Source organism: Squalius cephalus (assembly GCF_949319135.1).
Source record: "Squalius cephalus genome assembly, chromosome: 21".
In the NCBI taxonomy this organism is placed as follows: domain Eukaryota; kingdom Metazoa; phylum Chordata; class Actinopteri; order Cypriniformes; family Leuciscidae; genus Squalius; species Squalius cephalus.
In genome coordinates, this window is record NC_137142.1 from 24,412,941 (window position 1) to 24,430,817 (window position 17,877).

General features: G+C 37.5%; 4 protein-coding genes across 6 annotated transcripts; 3 read left to right on the forward strand and 1 right to left on the reverse strand.

Moving 5' to 3' along the window:
* The first annotated feature begins 1,734 nt into the window (after positions 1-1,734).
* On the forward strand, positions 1,735-7,483 carry LOC307149053 (GRIN2-like protein). The gene is made up of 3 exons (XM_079855082.1): positions 1,735-1,910; positions 4,404-4,693; positions 5,491-7,483. Exon 3 carries the CDS (start codon positions 5,501-5,503, stop codon positions 6,779-6,781), a length of 1,281 nt encoding a protein of 426 aa, XP_079711208.1. The 5' UTR covers positions 1,735-1,910; positions 4,404-4,693; positions 5,491-5,500; the 3' UTR covers positions 6,782-7,483.
* Positions 7,484-8,016: 533 nt separating this feature from the next.
* Positions 8,017-11,478, forward strand: sprn (shadow of prion protein). Its single transcript, XM_079855086.1, has 2 exons — positions 8,017-8,097; positions 10,926-11,478. Exon 2 carries the CDS (start codon positions 10,937-10,939, stop codon positions 11,333-11,335), a length of 399 nt encoding a protein of 132 aa, XP_079711212.1. The 5' UTR covers positions 8,017-8,097; positions 10,926-10,936; the 3' UTR covers positions 11,336-11,478.
* A 691-nt stretch (positions 11,479-12,169) lies between these two features.
* mtg1 (mitochondrial ribosome-associated GTPase 1) lies at positions 12,170-14,767 on the reverse strand. Of its 3 annotated transcripts, XM_079855084.1 has the most exons (12): positions 14,707-14,767; positions 14,461-14,615; positions 14,169-14,233; positions 13,991-14,095; positions 13,783-13,869; positions 13,618-13,674; positions 13,460-13,550; positions 13,247-13,308; positions 13,055-13,151; positions 12,864-12,945; positions 12,618-12,730; positions 12,170-12,475 (listed from the first exon to the last, which is right to left on the reverse strand). In XM_079855084.1, exons 2-12 carry the CDS (start codon positions 14,561-14,563, stop codon positions 12,372-12,374), a joined length of 966 nt encoding a protein of 321 aa, XP_079711210.1. In that variant the 5' UTR covers positions 14,564-14,615; positions 14,707-14,767; the 3' UTR covers positions 12,170-12,371. The 3 variants fall into 3 exon arrangements, with proteins under 3 accessions (XP_079711210.1, XP_079711209.1, XP_079711211.1); XM_079855083.1 differs by having other exon boundaries at positions 14,461-14,730; XM_079855085.1 differs by having other exon boundaries at positions 13,991-14,092; positions 14,166-14,233; positions 14,461-14,730.
* A 1,591-nt stretch (positions 14,768-16,358) lies between these two features.
* Positions 16,359-17,877, forward strand: elovl6l (ELOVL family member 6, elongation of long chain fatty acids like). The gene is made up of 3 exons (XM_079856363.1): positions 16,359-16,574; positions 16,685-16,816; positions 17,772-17,877. Exons 1-3 carry the CDS (start codon positions 16,480-16,482, stop codon positions 17,848-17,850), a joined length of 306 nt encoding a protein of 101 aa, XP_079712489.1. The 5' UTR covers positions 16,359-16,479; the 3' UTR covers positions 17,851-17,877.

Here is a 17,877-nt window from a genome sequence, read left to right on the forward strand (position 1 = left end):
TCAGTACTGTATACTGCTTAATAGAACAGGTATTTCAAGTGCTGACTCAAAAAAGGAGGAATCACCATCTGAGATGAAACTTGCTGATTTATATTCATTGAAGGAAGGCTGCTGGGCTGGTTTTCCTCTTCCTGTGCCAAGATTCATCAGAGAACTGCAGCTGTGACGCTCATGTTATAATCTGGGCAAATCACTACAGCTACACAATCACCCAAAACCACACAGAAACAGGTTTGAATGGACGCTGCTTCTTTCAATGATGCTACAAAAATTATAATGTCATCTTTGTATTTCAGCAAGTTCATCCTTGTCTTTAATTCACAACTTAATCAATGCTTGCTGTTGTGGAACATTACAGCACGGCCTTTACAGATTACAGATCACGCAGAGGTTAATCTGCTGATCCTTCAGAGTTATCAACTTCCACAAGAAAGAAAAAGTGATGAAGAGGAGAAAAACAAAAAAGGCGCACTGATCTTAGGTTAGTGATTGGTCCATTGGATCTGCACATCTAATCTCCATTGGAGTTATGAATGAGAAAATAATCTTTTTTTTTTACAATCACTATTGGATCAATTTCTCAATACTTACTGTAGGTCACTTTCACTCAAAACTCTTCACACAGTGAGCATAACAGCAGTCTATGTGGCCTAAACCGTGGATCATTTATCACTGCTTTGGCACTAAATGCATTCAATAACCACTTATTTCAAATGATATGAATTCTTTTCACACTTAAACACAACCACCGCCAAAACTCTATGTATCTACAGGCCACTTTGCACGTTTACATATTTTCAAAACTGTTAAAGTTAAGTACAAAACAATAACATAATACAAAACTGAAAATGAAAGCAATTTCGTAAGTAATACCATACTGAAATTATCCTGACGCTAAAAAAAAAAATTCAATGTTATCAAAGCAATTAGATGTAGCTGAACTCCCACACAGATGTTAGTCTTTCAGTTTCATTGCCATTTGGGGACCATTTAGGAATAATTTTGTAATGTAATGTAATCATGGACCATGTAACAGTCACATGTAGGCTGTGTTAAATCCAAAGAGGAGTTAAACACAGGAATAACAGGATACTGGAGAGACTAATAAACACTGAGATTTAACAAAGGAACAACACATAAACAAAGACAACAACAGAGAACTGGGAAATCAAAGGGCTTATATACAATGATCTAATTAACCTAACACAGAACAGGTGTGTAACTTGATTAGCAACCTAGCCAACTAACAATGAATGAGAACACAGGCAAATCTGGAACAGGGAAACCAAAGTAAAACACAAATACTAACAGACCTAAACATAACCCTGACAGTAACATATTTTGCAGTGAATTCTAAAGAGTAGAGAACTGTCATGTTTTGTTTTGTATAGAATTTTTACAAAAGAAAACATTGTAGTGTTATGGAGGAATGGCTCAATTTTAGACATGTATGAAGTGTTTTAGTAGATTTAATGCATTTTGAATGTGAAATTAACTGCTGTGCCAAGTTGAGAGTTGGTAAGGAGAACTGTGTGAAGAGTTTTGAAAAAGGGACTTTAGTATTAAGAAATGTGTCTTAGCGATTACCAGTAATGTTTCTGAAACTGAATATGTAGGGAGCGGCAGTACTGAATAAATTGAGCTAAAGTTTGGTATTGACACTTTTAACGTCTGAAGGTGAGAATGTAAACATGCCGGTGTGGGCGTGGCTGGACTGGTCGTCGTGTGAACAGTGGACAGGAAAAGTGCTCCAGGGGAAGAGACATGGAACAATAGTGCCCTTTGGAACAGCCATGACTCATGCTTGAAGGACTATCTTTCATAAGAGAAAGTTCAGAGTCCCATTAAACGAAATCTGAGAAAGGCAAAAGGACCCAGGACCAGCAAAGGACTGAACTCACCTATGCAAGGTCAGTAGAAAATGATCAAGGTCGACATATTTAACTGTTTAACCACTGGGCCTGCTTTAGTTCAAATCATTTTGGTGATAGGTCCATTGGATCTGCACATCTAATCTCCATTGGAGTTATGAAAAACTATAGATTTATGGCTTCTAATCTACTGAAAAGTGACAATGATGTATCATGACATAAGTCTTCTTTATATATGTGTTGCAGTTCAAATACTGTAATTTATTTCTGCTTTACAGAATTGATTGAATACACTGCATTACAAAAAATCCTTAAGTGGTGAACTGAAAATAAATTGCAATTAGTTTGACATTACAAAACCAGCAGCACACTTCTATTTAAAAAAAATATATATATTTTTTTACTATCACTATTGGATCATTTTCTCAATTTCTCTAATTTTGCTTTAGTTCAAATAATTTTGGTGATAATTTCAATAGAATTCAATAGAAATGTGATTTAGTATTGAAGTGTTTCTGATTATGTTAATACGTTCTGCTAGAACTATAAGACTGTATTTATTTACATTATTATACATTTTTGTGGAAACTGATACAACTTTTTTTTTCAGAATTAGTTTAGAATAGAAGGTTCAAATGTACAGCATTTATTTAAAATAGAAATATTGAGTAACACTGTAAAATGTATTTTCTGTCACTTTTGATCAGTTTAATGCACCTTCAGATTAGCGTGACCCATTTTGTTTTCAAGGCTTTTCACATTAACGTCACTTTCCCCCCATTCACTTCCAGCAGATAGGCCTATATGATGCCAAAAGAAAAGCTTTTAAGTGCACACTCTCTGTTAATTTGCATATTTGTGTGAAATGTAAGTACAAAGATCACACATGGAAAATAAAAATGATGGGATAGGTCATTTTACTGTGCAAATTATGGATGAAGTGGGTTTTATGTGTTTTGTCCTGCTAGATGTTTGTAGAATTTTTTTGCACCATATATATATTATTATTTATTTATTTTTAAGTCTTTTTGCTACTCTTTCTCTTCCTGCCTTGTTTTTATCATTAAAAAGTAATTTTTTTTCCTAATGCTGAGTCACTGAATGGGTGCCAGCAGTTCTTTTGTTTATTATACACAGCTGCTTAACCTTGTTGGTATCTGCTGCCCTCCATTGCCTGCATGGCGTTGCTTTCTTATAAACAGTTCAGCTCAGAATGCACTCTCTGAACACATAGCAGTTTTGCCCCCTGCATTTTATGGAGCAGAATTTGAAACTCTCTGTAAATAAGGTCAGATCACTTATTTTGCCAGAATATTGTGATGTTGTTCTATAATGTGAGCTGTCAGAAACCCCCCAAAATTGTGTCAGAAGCACAAGCAAAGTCCAATTTCGTTTTGAAAAGGGGCCAGAACAATAGTGGCCACATCCATCTTTAACACACTGACAAAAGAAAGCATCAGTCCTTATACAAGACTGACGATTGTTGTCGGCTGCTTTGTGGCTTGTTTTCTCTCTCCATCTATTTCTGTATTTAATCTGTGCGCTTCTGATCACTCTCCTCTCCAGATGTTGAGTCTTGGGGCTTCTATCCTTCTGCAACAACGACAGATAGATATATATATATATAGATAATTCCAAATATTTCCTTTGTTGCCTAAACGGATGTTGAAACAGTGTTTCCCAACCCTGCTCCTGGAGGCACACCAACAGTGCACATTTTGGATGTCTCCCTTATCTGACCCATATGTTTCTGGTCTTGGAGTCTCTACTAACGACCTGATGAGTTGATTCAGGTGTGATTGATTAGGAAGAGTTGGAAAATGTGTAGTGTTGTTGTGCCTCCAGGAACAGGGTTGGGAAACACTGGCCTAGAGCACACAAGTAATAAACTGGTGAATGAACTGTTAAATGACCTGTTTGCCCACAAATTACTCTGAGGCACAATTGTTCATTATACACACTTCATTTTGGTGATCCCATAATAGTTTGTGTACATAGAGAGACAATATGTAATATCACAGTATTACGAAGATTCATTTCAGCCCCATTGAGAAATGTTGTTTCCATAGCAACAGGGGGAGAATGATGTTAAGCCACAGAGACCTAGAAAGGGAGGGAGTGTCACTTCTTTATAAAGAAAGAGGTGAAAGACAAAAATACATTTCCACTGTGTTTGTGTGTGTACGCTTGTTCATTAGAGATAGTGAGGACATTTGAAGACGAGGGGGAGTGAGTGAGGGAGAGATAAATTTGACTGTCCATCCATTGGATTTCCTTTACAAACACGGGCACTCACATTCCTCCTCTCTCTCTCTCTCTCTCTCTCTCTCTCTCTCTCTCTCTCTCTCTCTCTCTCTCTCTCTCTCTCTCTCTCTCTCTCTCTCTCTCTCTCTCTCTCTCTCTCTCTCTCTCTCTCTCTCTCTCTCTCTCTCTCTCTCTCTCTCTCTCTCTCTCTCTCTCTCTCTCTCTCTCTCTCTCTCTCTCTCTCTCTCTCTCTCTCTTATACACGCTCTCCTGCCTCGGGATTTGAAGATGTGACTGAGGCTGGTTTGTAATCAGATGAAAGACGAGTATAATCCCGAAGCTCCCTCCATCTTTTTCACTGCTGGAGTGGGATGCTGAAGGAGAGGACAAGGGCCAGGATGGGTGACGTGTGATGGAGAGATCTGTGCCGACGGGTTCTGCCTTTATAAGGACCTGGACTGACGTTGCACTCTTGGGAGTCTGGGATGACCGCAGAGACCATTGAAGAGAGAGTGGACAGGTAAAGACGGGGCAGAAAAGTCATTAAAAGGGAGCTTCATCTGTGACTGGGACACAAGGTAAGCATTTCTTTTGAAAAAGCTGTCTGCCATTGTTTTTTGATATATGTGTGTGGATGGGTTTAGATGCACAGGATGGAGTTCTCACCTTGCCAGCCAGGTATTTTTGGATTTAATGGAAGAAAAATGCACTAGGGCCTTAAATGAATTGATAATGCCAGGCTGTTTCATCACACTGTGCCCAAGTAGCACATTCTTTTCATGTGTGACATTCAACTTATTTATGAAATTTATGAAAGACTCTTAAAGTAAAAAAAAATAAATAATCTAATTAAATCTAAATACTAAGCATGTTTTATTGTTATTTCAAATGTATAATGCAAATAATCCTCATCTGTTAATATATCACAAACAAGATATATCACTGAAAACCAAATCAAAGTGTGGAATAGTGGGGAAAAACATTTTGGACCATTTTAAGAAAGCTCTACCAAAAGTACCAAACAGTCTTGTTTTGTCTGATTTTTCACAATGTCTATGCAATGTCTAACAACAACATACATATAGGCTATTCTAATGCATGCATATAGGGACTATTTTCTGTAGAGTGAGAAAACAACCATTGTGGGATTGAGACTTAGAAACAGCTGGCTTCCCACCGGACAAATGCCAATGTCTGTCTTGATACTTTAAGTGCGTTTCAAATGGTTGGGATTGTTAAAATTATTTAATGTATTTGAAAGTCTCTTATGCTCACAAGGCTTCATTTATTCAATAAAAAAAAACTGTAAAAAAAAAAAAATTGTTTTCAAGGCTTTTCACATTAAAGACATTTTTTTTTCTCCATTCATTTCTAGCATACATCTGATGGCAGAGACTGAGCACACAGTGTCATTCCCACCAGGGGGCCTCATCCAATCAGACCCTGGCATCACTGTTGAGTGCAGTTCAGCAGAGGTGACGCCTGAAGATGTACTCCTGAAGACCTCCAATGAACCATCATTCTCTTCAAAAGACCTCAAAGACAGCAGCTTGAATGACCAACATCAGAATAAACACTCATGTTCACTGACAGTACACAGGGAACATGCTTTATCCCCTCACCAGGACTTAAATGAGCACAGTCTGTTATCAGTACAGAGAAGCCACTCAGACAGCTTGCAGATTTTCAAAAAGGCCACAGCTTCTCCTCTCTACTGTGAAACGGGCGACGATTTTTGCCAAGGACAAGACCAGGAAGTTTGTGCGCAGTCGTTTCCTTCTTTAGTGTGTAAACAGGCCATGCCGCTTCAGCAGAGCAATACGGTGACCACGTCCACCAGAGCAGGGAGTAGCGGGTCGGGCAGCCCCACTCAACCAGCCAAACATGGCTTCATTCAGATCTGTGAAGTCATTCCAGAATCCACCTGCCCCAAATTCGAAGAGGCTGCTTGTTGTAACTCACACTTCCACCATGGAGCCGTCGAAGACACATTTGCGGCATATTGCCACCCGCAGCCCATTCCTGCCCCAGCGCAGCTGCTTCCGCACTTAGTGGGAATGGAGGAAAACTACAAGAGTCAAGTATCAGCAAGCAACCTGCTTGCTCTTCCTCGGCTCATCTCCTCCGTCAGCGAGACCGGATTGGATGGTAAGCGACTCCTCTGCTGCTGCAATCTGGACTGCTCTTGGCCTGGTCCGTTGCGTCCAATTGGCGCCCAGTGGTGGGTGGATCAAAAGACCACAAGGGAAGCGGAGACCATGACTTCACAAAATGAACTGAGAGATGTAGGAGTGCAAGTGGGTCAGGACTCTGAGGAACATCCCCAGCACGTGTTCCCAGAAGTGTGTCTGGTTGAGGAGAAGGCGAATGTGAAAACGGTGTCAAAGAGTCAAAAGTCTCCTGTGAAGGAGGTGAAATGGGATGCCGAGGGCATGACCTGGGAGGTGTACGGGGCCTCGGCCGACCCTGAGGAACTCGGACTTGCGATTCAGAAACATCTGGAGATACAGATCAAAGAGACTAAGGGAATAGCGGCGAAGCTCTCGCGCCAGAACACGACAACATCCCAGCATAGCTCAGGATCGACCCAGAGAAGAAAAAAGGGGTTATTTGGATCTCTGCTCCGCCCAGGATGCTGTTCTCGCACCACTGGTGCAGTGGACTAAAGAACCAACCTGACTGAGACCACCAAATGGACATTTAGAATACTCTTCTTGAGTATATAGATTTGACAGCCATGTAAAGAACAGGTTCAAAATAGAGTATTTTTAGCAATGGTACTATAGTAATACATTTCAGAAAAAATAAATAATAATAATTATGTCTTCCTTTCATTTTTAACACCTCGCTTGATTGCTGTAGTAATTTCCTCAGTATATTAAAAACTTTATTTTGTAATAGTTAACTGCTCTTTGGTTTGTTTTCCATCAGTAAAACATAATGATTATGACTGTTCCTGTCTTGCATTAGTCTATGTGGAATCGTGTCCATTCAGTTAAAAACCTTTATTGTTTAATTCTGTGGCAGCACTGTGATGGAGGTAAGAGAATACAGTAACCGTGGAGCTCCCTGCTGGTCAAAGCATGACAGTAAGATATGGTATCACAATTTGTTTACAATAGTGTAACTGCTTTTAAAAGTGAAATACTATTTACAATACGCTACCATTCAAAATTTGGGGTCCGTAAAAAATGTTTTTGAGTCACTTTTGCTCACCAAGGCCACATTTATTTGATCAAAATACAGTAAAAACAGTATTGTTGTGAAATGTTATTACGATAACTGTTAAAATAACTGTTTCTTATTTTGTTATATTTTAAAATTAAATGTATTCCTGTGATGGCAAAGCTGAATTTTCAGCATCATTACTCCAGTCATCAGTGTCACATGATTCTTCAGAAATAATTCTGATTTGCTGCTCAAGAAACATTTATTGTTATTATCAAGGTTGAAACACATGTACACTTTTTTTTTCAGGATTCTTTGATAGTTCTTTTGTTATTGTGTTTAAAGCAAGCATATTCATTGATGCACAGATATTATAGGTCTATATTTTATGTGGTTGTACAACATAATGGGCCATTCTAGAATATGACATAACATAAATATCCATATCCATAAATATTCCATGACATAAATATCCATACATGAATAAATACACCAAGAGTTATTGCACAGTTAACACATTTGGTAATTTCCATAGACAGGATTTCCACTTGTCTTCAAGTATTTATAAATTGCATTTTAAAGTACAGTTGCAAAATTATGCATTCAAATACATTCCGCTGCTCTTCTATTGCACAGAGGCTTCTTTTTACTAGAGCAGCAAACCTGATGACTACACCTGTCATTTGTTAATTCATCGTCTCCAGCATCAGCATACACGAGCAGTGCTGCCTTACATAACGCGTGCATTTGATTTGATCTCACACATGATAGTGAGATATCGCGGGTTATTCTGTGGACACGGACACAAACGGAGGTAAGTGCCTCGATATGGCCAAAGATAAAAGGATTTAAATGAATGAACATGCATAATGAAGGGTTGTTGCAGAGGTGTAGCATCCATTTAACCAATTCTACTACATAGACACCGTCGAGACTCCACAGAAACGCCTTGGGTTTGTGCGAACATTAGTGGACGTCGCATGCATAATATCATATTATCAGGCATATCCGCGCCTATTCTCATATCTGCCTATATTCTCATAGAGGCTGACAGTGCCAGATAATGAGTCGCATTATCGCGTTCTAAAAAACTAAATGAATTATTAATATCGTGACCATTTTGAATTTGTGACCAGGCGAACGATGTGTGTAAAGCGTATTTTTCTCCTCATATATTGTATTGAGTGTCATACATTATATTACTGTATAGTCAGAATAACACAAGGTTAGGATAATACAGCCTAGTCTTCTGCTATCTCTAGCAGTTATTGTGAGCCGTAACCTAAATTACAGAATTTTTAGTGACCTATTTGGAGATTAGCCATATTTATTACCATTTCATCACTTAACTAAACATACGACAGTGAATACCACATTTTAAGGCAAATGCATTAAAATGTATTAGGCTATGTGTTAGGAATATGAGCTCATACCATCAGTGTGCTTTTCTCTGGTCTTTGTTTATATTAGGCCTATATCAAATCAATCTATTAACATATCACCGAGCAAACGAACCTGAACGGGCATAACAAAATGTTAAACCTTTGTTAAATAGTTACATACTTTGCAGTTGCAGTGTTCCCAACCGTATTTTGACACTGAAGTAGCTTGTCAACTGTCTGTCTTTAGTAAAAGTTTGTTACATTTATGGTTTAAAAAACTGGCTGATGTGGTTGCCAGAACTTTATCATAAAAAAATGCAGCGAAAAGACAATATAAGGATGAGGTTACCCCTGCAAAACACATCAGGATAAAACATATGACACACAAATAATGCAATATGCATGAAATAGCCTACATAAAAAAAAAAAAAAAAAAAAAACAATCTCATGCGCATAACAACATTTTAAAAATTAAATATAAAATAAATGTGATAGTTTGCACAAGTATTCAGGTGTCAGCAATGGTATTCATGCATTTTAAGTGCGACTTAAAAATCCTTAAAAAATTATGATATAAAGGCCTGGTTTCACAGACAGGGCTTAAACTAAGAGTAAGCCTTATTCAATTAGGGCATTTAAGTAGCTTTTATAACCGTGCCTTAGAAAACAAAAAAAGTGTGTGCATCTTGAGACAATACAATATTTTAAGATATGTTGCTTTCAGTTAAAACAGCTCAAACATGCATTTTAGTCTAGGCTTAAAGGATTAGTTCACTTCCAAATGAAAATTTCCTGATAATTTACTCACCCCCATGTCATCCAAGATGTCCATGTCTAAAAGAAATTAAAGGAGAACTCCGGTCAATTTTAACATTGAGCTCATTTTTTTGTACATTTGGAGTGCTGTCAATACAGAGAACAACGACAAAAATCGGTGTTGCCTACACCGAGTTATTCTATTTTAAAAATTTGCACCCTGTTGACTTCAATGGGGCAAGTACTAAACCTGCTTTTAGCCTCTTAACATCCTTGATGTGTCATTACAAGTGCACAGAAAATGTGAGTGATTCCTTCAGAGTGAACACGAGTGAGTCTGACTGCAGTAGATGTGAAAGAAATGTATAAAAATGATGTTATTTAAGCCAGCGCAAATACCTTTGTTTACATCCTGTTTTTCGGTTGAAGTCCAAAGTAGTCGATTGCCGAGTTCACGCGCGTGATCATAGGTATTAAACCTATGCGTGTGAACTCTGCAATCGACTACTTTGGACTTCAACCGAAAAACAGGATGTAAACAAAGGTATTTGCGCTGGCTTAAATAACATCATTTTTATACATTTCTTTCACATCTACTAGAGTCAGACTCACTCGTGTTCACTCAGAAGGAATCACTCACATTTTCTGTGCACTTGTAATGACACATCAAGGATGTTAAGAGGCTAAAAGCAGGTTTAGTACTTGCCCCATTGAAGTCAACAGGGTGCAAATTTTAAAAATAGAATAACTCGGTGTAGGCAACACCGATTTTTGTCGTTGTTCTCTGTATTGACAGCACTCCAAATGTAAAAAAAAAATGAGCTCAATGTTAAAATTGACCGGAGTTCTCCTTTAAGGTTTTTGAGGAAAACATTCCAGGATTTTTCTCCATATAAAGGACTTCAATGGCAACCAACGGTTTGAAGGTCCAAATGTCAGTCTCAATGCAGCTTCAAAGGCTCGACACGATCCCAGTCGAGAAATAAGGGTTTCTAACATGACCTTTCCAACATGATGACGTAATGCGTGGCGCATCTCAGAGATAGTACAAGACGGGCATTTGAGGTTAAAAACTTAAAGTATATGATTTTAATTTTTTTTTAGAAAATGACCGATCGTTTCGCTAGATAAGACCCATATTTCTCGACTGGGATCGTGTCGAGCCTTTGAAGCTGCATTGAGACTGACATTTGGACCTTCAAACCGTTGGTTGCCATTGAAGTCCTTCATTTGGAGAAAAATCCTGGAATGTTTTCCTCAAAAACCTTAATTTCTTTTCGACTGAAGAAAGAAAGACATGGACGTCTTGGATGACATGAGGGTGAGTAAATGATCAGGACATTTTTATTTGAAAGTAAACTACTCCTTTAAGCCTCATCTGTAAAACTGAGGGAAAGTGTCCAAATACAATTAGAGGCCACTGTAATATTGGGAAAAATAGCTAGAAGCTTTTGTCATTTTTTTCTCTCTCAGAGTCATCTTCATGTTTTTCTTCCATTCCCAGGGTGATCCAGAATGAACAGGGCGGCCGCCACCTGCTGGATATTTCTCCTGCTTTCAGCATTCCTCTGCGATCAGGTGATGTCCAAAGGTGGCAGAGGAGGTGCCAGGGGTTCAGCGCGGGGCAGCGCCCGAGGCGGCCGGACGTCCCGCACCCGTGGCTCCCCCGCTGTGCGGGTGGCAGCGGCAGCGGCGGCCGGGGCTGTGGTGGCGCTGGGAGCCGGAGGATGGTACGCGTCGGCCCAGCGCAGACCGGATGACAGCTCAGAGCGTGGAGATGATTACTACAGTAACAGAACAGACTGGGAGCTTTACCTCGCCAGGACATCAAACGCAATAGTGTATGACTCCACTACCACTAAACTTTCCGCTCTGCTCCTACCAATAAACCTTGTCATGTACTTTGCTCCTTGAGGCAGTTTAAGACACACATTGGCACAGCTTAATAAGCTGCTCATGTATGTTACTGTGCAACACCTATGTTTAATAATGTGTCTGTTGCACAACAAAGAGGATATGAAAACAAAAGAAAGATTCAAAACTTTTATTTAGTTTAGTAGATATTTTAGGAATAGGATCTGAAGTTAGACTGCATAGTTTGCTCCAACAGGAGCATTAGTAACTATAGACTACTTAAATTATGCTGGTTACATCATGTACTGGATGGCAAAAATACTGTGTTATTGTTGTGCTGCTGAACGGCTGGAGAAACACCACTGTAATTGAGATTTACACAAACGTGAACTTTTTTTAATGAACCTATGTCTCTTTATCAATATTTATGTTCACATTTAACTAGTATTTGTGTGTAGATTGAAGAGGTATGCTGTAACATGTTTAGAATATGAAAACTGTTTCTGTCTGTACCTGTACTTCCATTGCTGTGGGTGTTTTTAAATTTCTACTTTAGTCATGCTATTTCTAGTAGAATTTTTTGATAATGCAGTATGTATTAAGTACACTAGTGTTTAAAAAAGGCAGTGAAATTAAAGATGTTTTTATAATATAACACTACACAAGCACTGTTTGCCAGCTGTTAGATAAATTTAAAAGATTATAATTTTAGAAATTAAAGCAATTACGTGCCAAATATTTTATAAAATGGACATATTAGTAAGGAAAAACAGCTGATGTGAAAGTAGACAATCTAATTGTTATAAGTACTTTTGTGTTGGCAGCTGACGTTTGTTTGTAATCATTGCTTTTCACATACAAACTTATGCACTCAAGATACCAATGCTGTTAAAATTAAACTGAATAAGTTATTGCTTCAATTGTGGTGCTGAAAAATAATACATTCACTGCACCTTTGACCTGATAACTACACAATAAAAACAAGACATGTCCAAAATACCCATTGCACCACCTTTTAATTAAAACATTAAAAGTAATAAGTGGTTCACTTATGTGCTCAGTGTCCAGTCTTGAACGTAAATACAGTAAAGTCAAGTCAAGCATAGTCAAGCATCACGTTTCCGAGTTCTCCTTTCCGGAATGCTCTGATGAAATTGTAGGCTGCTGCACTGTAGTCTGGCATTTGGACAGTGATGTTGCCTAAAGAGTTGATGTGTTATTGGTTAAATACATTGGAGAAGTTATGTTTAATGAACAACTGAATGCTTCAATAATTAAAGGAGTGTAAGTGAGGTGGATTTATTGTGTGGATTCACTAAAATTAAAAAATAAATCAGCTCACCAACTCCAGTGATGGCCTTCACACGCTTTGTCTTGCCGAGCTTTACTGCTATACACTTCAGCACGTGCTGAATATCATCGCAAGGCTCTTCCAGATTGTACTTCTCAACGTAACTAAAGGGAAATTGTCACAATCATTATTGATTACTTTTACATGCTGCTTTATAAAATATGCAACAGATGATTGTTTACTGCTATTTTTTTTTAGATTTGCTCAAAACTCACTGAGAATAAACGCAAAACCTACCTAAATCTTTCCAGTCTGTTCAGTGAAAAAAGCAGATAGTCTGCAATGATATCCTCACCAACTAAATGGTCCAAAATGGTACCTGTTTGAAAAGAAAACGCTTTCATTACCTTAAAATTATGACATTACAACAACAAAGCTACTATACACTAAGAAATACACTATACACTTTCTGAAATTTGTGGACTTACCACATAAAGCAAGTTTCATTCCAGTTTCTATGTTCTCTATTTTAGGTGGCAGGACTCCTGGGGTGTCCAGTAAATGAATTATGGGTCGGTCACAGACCTAGTAAAACAAAATTTAATTTAAAGCTACGGGAGAACCCATCAACCCAATTGAATCCATTATCCGCCTATTAATTATTAATTAATACAGCAAACCTGAATTTTGGTCAGGACAGCTTTTGTGATTCCTGGTTCACCTCCAACTTTTGAAGCTTTCCCTGAAAGCAAGAAAATACAAATATCAAATGTCTAGGCCTAACGTTTGCTTGTTAAAGTCAAACAACTTCAGTTTCATGCTGACTTTAAGATGAATAGACTGGAATGTCTTACAGCGAGCAGAAGGGTATTTACAAAACATAAACTAAATACCTTTTTTCAAATATGTTCTTCTTACAGCATTAATCAGTGATGATTTCCCCACATTTGGCACACCAATGACCATCAGACAGTAACTTCTGTCCTAGATGAATAACAAAGTCAGAAAACTTTACAGCAAAATGTAAGCCACTGAAATAATTTAAACCCACCTCTTCTCTGTGAAACCGTGACCCACTTTCTATCAACTCTGTCACGAGAGGAATGATCTGCAACGTCAGACAGTGAAAGACAGAATGTTTAAATTTATAAGGTGTCAGGTTCTCCAGTCAAGCTTTAATTTAGAAATTTCTGATGTAAAGTGTAAAACCTCTCACCTCTTTTAGGTTTTCATCTCGCTGTCTTAAGCAGTCTGTGAATAAAACATTCCTCACACCTTCTCTCTCAAGCCGCTTCATAATGCTCTGGTGGAATTAAAAAAAAAACGTGTTATATCTGATTAGCACTTTTAAGTACTTTCTGTTCTTGCATCTATTAAGGCAGTTTAAATTCAAAGCAATAATGACACGTGTAAGATTATGACACCTGCTTTTTGGACGTGTCTGCCAAATCCATCTTGTTCAGTATAAGTAAATGTGGCCGGACATCAAGGCTTTCTTGAAATGAAGGATTTCTTCCAGAAAAGGGTATGTTGGCCAGTTAAAGAGGGTTTAACTGAGGTTTAATCATTCAAAATGTACATTATCTGCCATAAAAAGGATATTCTAGCATCGTGGATCTCTATAATGCAGTCAACCTTCCTTAGACTGGCTCTCATCTGCTTGAGTCCTAAAAAGAAAAAGTCACAACGTTGAGCATAATTCTGAAGGAACGGACATGACAGTTTTGAAACTTTAAGACACCTGGTTTTTATCAGCTCGCCATAAATAAGATCAGTAACTAAAGTATGCTGAATGATTGAAATGTCCCTGTTCTGTTAACTTTTGGGCCATGTCTTAGCATGTGTAGCAACAAATTAGACAGATGAGGCAGATTTAGTGATTTCTGGCACGCACCTTTAGCCATATGTCCAGGGAACCAATGCGCCACCTCTCGCTCACCAAAGTCAAACACCCTCCTAAACTTGGTAGCATTGAGTAAAGAATGATAAATTCTCATCGTGGCCGCTCGGTCCGTCTGAATGTAGAATGTATTTGCAAGACTAAGACCGCTGCTTGTGAAAAAAATCGTATAAGTAAAGGCTTCTAAACAATTTACTTTAAAACACTGCAGTAAACATCACTCTCCTACAGATGCCTTACTTCTTCTGTGCTCCGAGTGACTATACAGAAAGAAACTCAATCATCGCCACCTACAGGATTGGCAGGGGAACTCCAGGATTGTCCAGATCATGGTCCAGATTCTCTGCCATATCTTTAGCAGGTATAATAATTTGCGACACTATATTAATTCATTCTCGTTGTGAAAGTTTTCACTATTTTTATGCTTGAGTTTAATAATCTGAGAGTGGGATTATGAATGAAATATGGGCCAAAATAAATTTGAAACGCTGATTCTTCCCTACTTTTCCTTTAATAAAAGGGTTAATAAAGCATGTTTTTAACAAGTCTTGTAATGTAAATCTGATTCCAATTACCCTTTATTTTAGGTGTCTTATTTCTACTGATTTCAGTTGAACAATGACTGCATAGCCGAAATGAACTCTGTTTGCATCATTGAAGCATTGAATAATTTTCCTGAATAATTTTGGTGAAATAGCGCCCTCACGTGTCAACATTTATAGTTGATTAGTAAAACAGAACGCACTACGTCACATGTTGCCAGTTCAGTTCACTAGAATGGAATTTGCCACACTCACAGAATGTTCATATGGAATTTGAATAGGAACGGCAGGAATTCGAGTTGAATTTGCAATTCAAAGAAATTCAACAGCCACACAAACGGTTTGAGAAAAATAAATTTTTTAATAAATTTAAAAAATAAATAATTTTTTTTTGATTTAAAAAAATAAATCAAACCGTTTTTCTCAACGGTTTGAGAAAATTTTTATTTTATAAATAAAAAATATATAAATTATATTTATTATAATTTTATTATAATAAAAAAATATTATAATATAATAATAATTATATACATTTTGACTAATTTTGCCTTTTGATTCACTTATTAATGAATTAGGCTAGGCTATACATATTTCTCTAAACTAAATTTAATAGCCCTACACTAAAAATAATAAACTAGGCTAAAAAATATATTTTAACAGTTGTTATAGGCCTATTAAACATATCTGTTTGTTTGTTTGTTTAAAAATATCCTATAATTGTCATACATAATTAGAGAATACTAATTAAGAGTTCGTTCACCATGGCACCATCATGGTCCATGAAATCCAAACAAATAAACAAATTAAATATATAGGCTAAATGAATAGCATATCAATTAAAAATGATTTGATAGGCTAATTGTATTTTACGTCGATCACCTTTAACAGAAATGCTCTGTTCTTATTTCACCGGTTTATCACATCACAGTATGCTACTTTTTAGTTTTTATAAATATAAAAGGCTATTTTTCATGAAATATAAGATAAAAATGACAGAAATGAAATAAGAAATGCATTATGTAGTTAAGAAATGCAACACTACTGAGAGCATTCTGGCGATAATGTCTCTGTTATTTGCATAAGTCATACTTAACTGTAACTGTCTTATCACAGCTCTGAGTTATGGCTTATTTAAAGACTCTCGATCGGCTTCTTTCTCCCCCTGTGTATATTATGGATAGACACTATTCTATTTAACTATAAACTATTCGTTTTAACATAATAAAGTGTTCTTTGGCTGCATTGCAGAAACTGGTATTCGATTCAGGAAATACAAAACCAGCCTTTTGCCCGAGAGTCACTCCCTAAACTCCACCCTGATTTAAATGGGCCAGGTGTGTGCACAGGTGTGTGTCTGAGGCTGCTTAGTTAGCTGGTGGCCGCCCTGCCGAGCGGACAGTAACCACAACTTTTTATTTTCCCCCCGAATTACCTTCACTTTTAAAGCGCAATTTTTTTAAGGTGATTCAAAATGAATGGCACTGAATTTGGGCTGCCTCTCACTGAGTATGATTTTGAGCGCCATTTTGATGAGAGGTTTGCTATTGAATGGATGCAGGACAACTGGTAAGAACTGTCTTTGACTGAATAAGAATTTCATCTGAATACACTTGCCATCTTTGCTTGGAGGGTCCAGTATAAATGAGTTTTCTGGTGTTCTATGTTGTCCCTTTCAGGAAAAAGTCGTTTTTGTTTGGTGCTGTGTATGTAGTGGTCGTGTTTGGTGGGCAGCACTTTATGAAGGAAAGACGGAGACTTGATCTGCGAAGAGTGTTAATGCTGTGGTCCCTCAGTTTGGCCATCTTTAGGTAAGTTTAAAAACTAGTGTTTAGTTTATAGCGTGCACACTTTATATAAATAACCAAGTTATTTTACACATTAAGAAGACATCCTTAAAAAGAGGTTTTGATATATTTAGCCCACTTCTGGGTATAATAAAATTATTATTATTATTTTTTTTTTTTACATTTTTGAGGAATAGCAAGTAACACGTTTATTTAAAGGGATAGTTTACATCAAACTAAATTCTGTCGTCATTTACTGACCCTGAAGTTGTTCCAAACCGGTTTAAATTTCATTCTTCTGCTGAACACAAAAGGATGATAATTTTTTAAAATGTTTATAAGTTGTGGGGCAGTAGGAGCACCATTGACTTCCATAGTGTTTTATAGTATCAGTCAAATGCCCTGAACTTTTGACCTTTTAATGATACTGCACATTGTCTTTTTAACGAGACTTTCACTCTTGGATATTAAGTTAGTTACATATTGTTGTCTGCAAATTTGGTGCTTGAAATGTGAGAGTGCCAAAATGCACGCGAGTGACATGTTTGTGAGATTTACCACTTTGTGTGGCTTTTAAATCTTCAGTGCTGTTGTTTAAAGTTGGATTTGGTTTCACTTGGGTGGGGATAAGTTGTCTTGGTCCCATCTCAAAAGATGACAGAAATGACAGTAAGCACAAAGTAATTGTGTGCATGCTTTTGAGAAGAACAATGGAATATTGTGATTGGATGGCAGCAGTGACCTCTGGTCACATGCTCTTTAGATCGCCCTTAGCAACTGAACTTTCACCACTTAGTGAATGTTTTGATATTGATTGCAGTTTAACACAGAAACTGCCTGTTAGCAATGTTCCTGGGGTGGTTTCTCCCCCACCCCTAAAGTTAAGAGGCCTGAATTGTTTATCTTGGAAAACATTGTTTCACAGCCATGGCAGACAATATTTATATACAAATCATGTTTTTTTGTTTTGTTTTTTCAGTATCATTGGAGCGGTGAGAACTGGGTGCTTCATGTTGTACATGCTCAGCACCAGTGGTTTTAAACAGTCCTGTTTGTGATCAGAGCTTCTACAATGGCCAATTAGC

Coding starts and splice junctions, on each gene's coding strand:
- LOC307149053 (XM_079855082.1), top strand. CDS start 5,501: ATGGCAGAGACTGAGCACACAGTGTCATTCCCACCAGGGGGCCTCATC.
- sprn (XM_079855086.1), top strand. CDS start 10,937: ATGAACAGGGCGGCCGCCACCTGCTGGATATTTCTCCTGCTTTCAGCA.
- mtg1 (XM_079855084.1), bottom strand. CDS start 14,563: ATGAGAATTTATCATTCTTTACTCAATGCTACCAAGTTTAGGAGGGTG. Junction 13,870..13,990: donor CAGACACGTCCAAAAAGCAG/GTGTCATAATCT, acceptor TAATTCCACCAG/AGCATTATGAAGCGGCTTGA. Junction 13,675..13,782: donor GAGATGAAAACCTAAAAGAG/GTGAGAGGTTTT, acceptor CTGACGTTGCAG/ATCATTCCTCTCGTGACAGA.
- elovl6l (XM_079856363.1), top strand. CDS start 16,480: ATGAATGGCACTGAATTTGGGCTGCCTCTCACTGAGTATGATTTTGAG. Junction 16,575..16,684: donor GAATGGATGCAGGACAACTG/GTAAGAACTGTC, acceptor TGTCCCTTTCAG/GAAAAAGTCGTTTTTGTTTG. Junction 16,817..17,771: donor CTCAGTTTGGCCATCTTTAG/GTAAGTTTAAAA, acceptor TTGTTTTTTCAG/TATCATTGGAGCGGTGAGAA.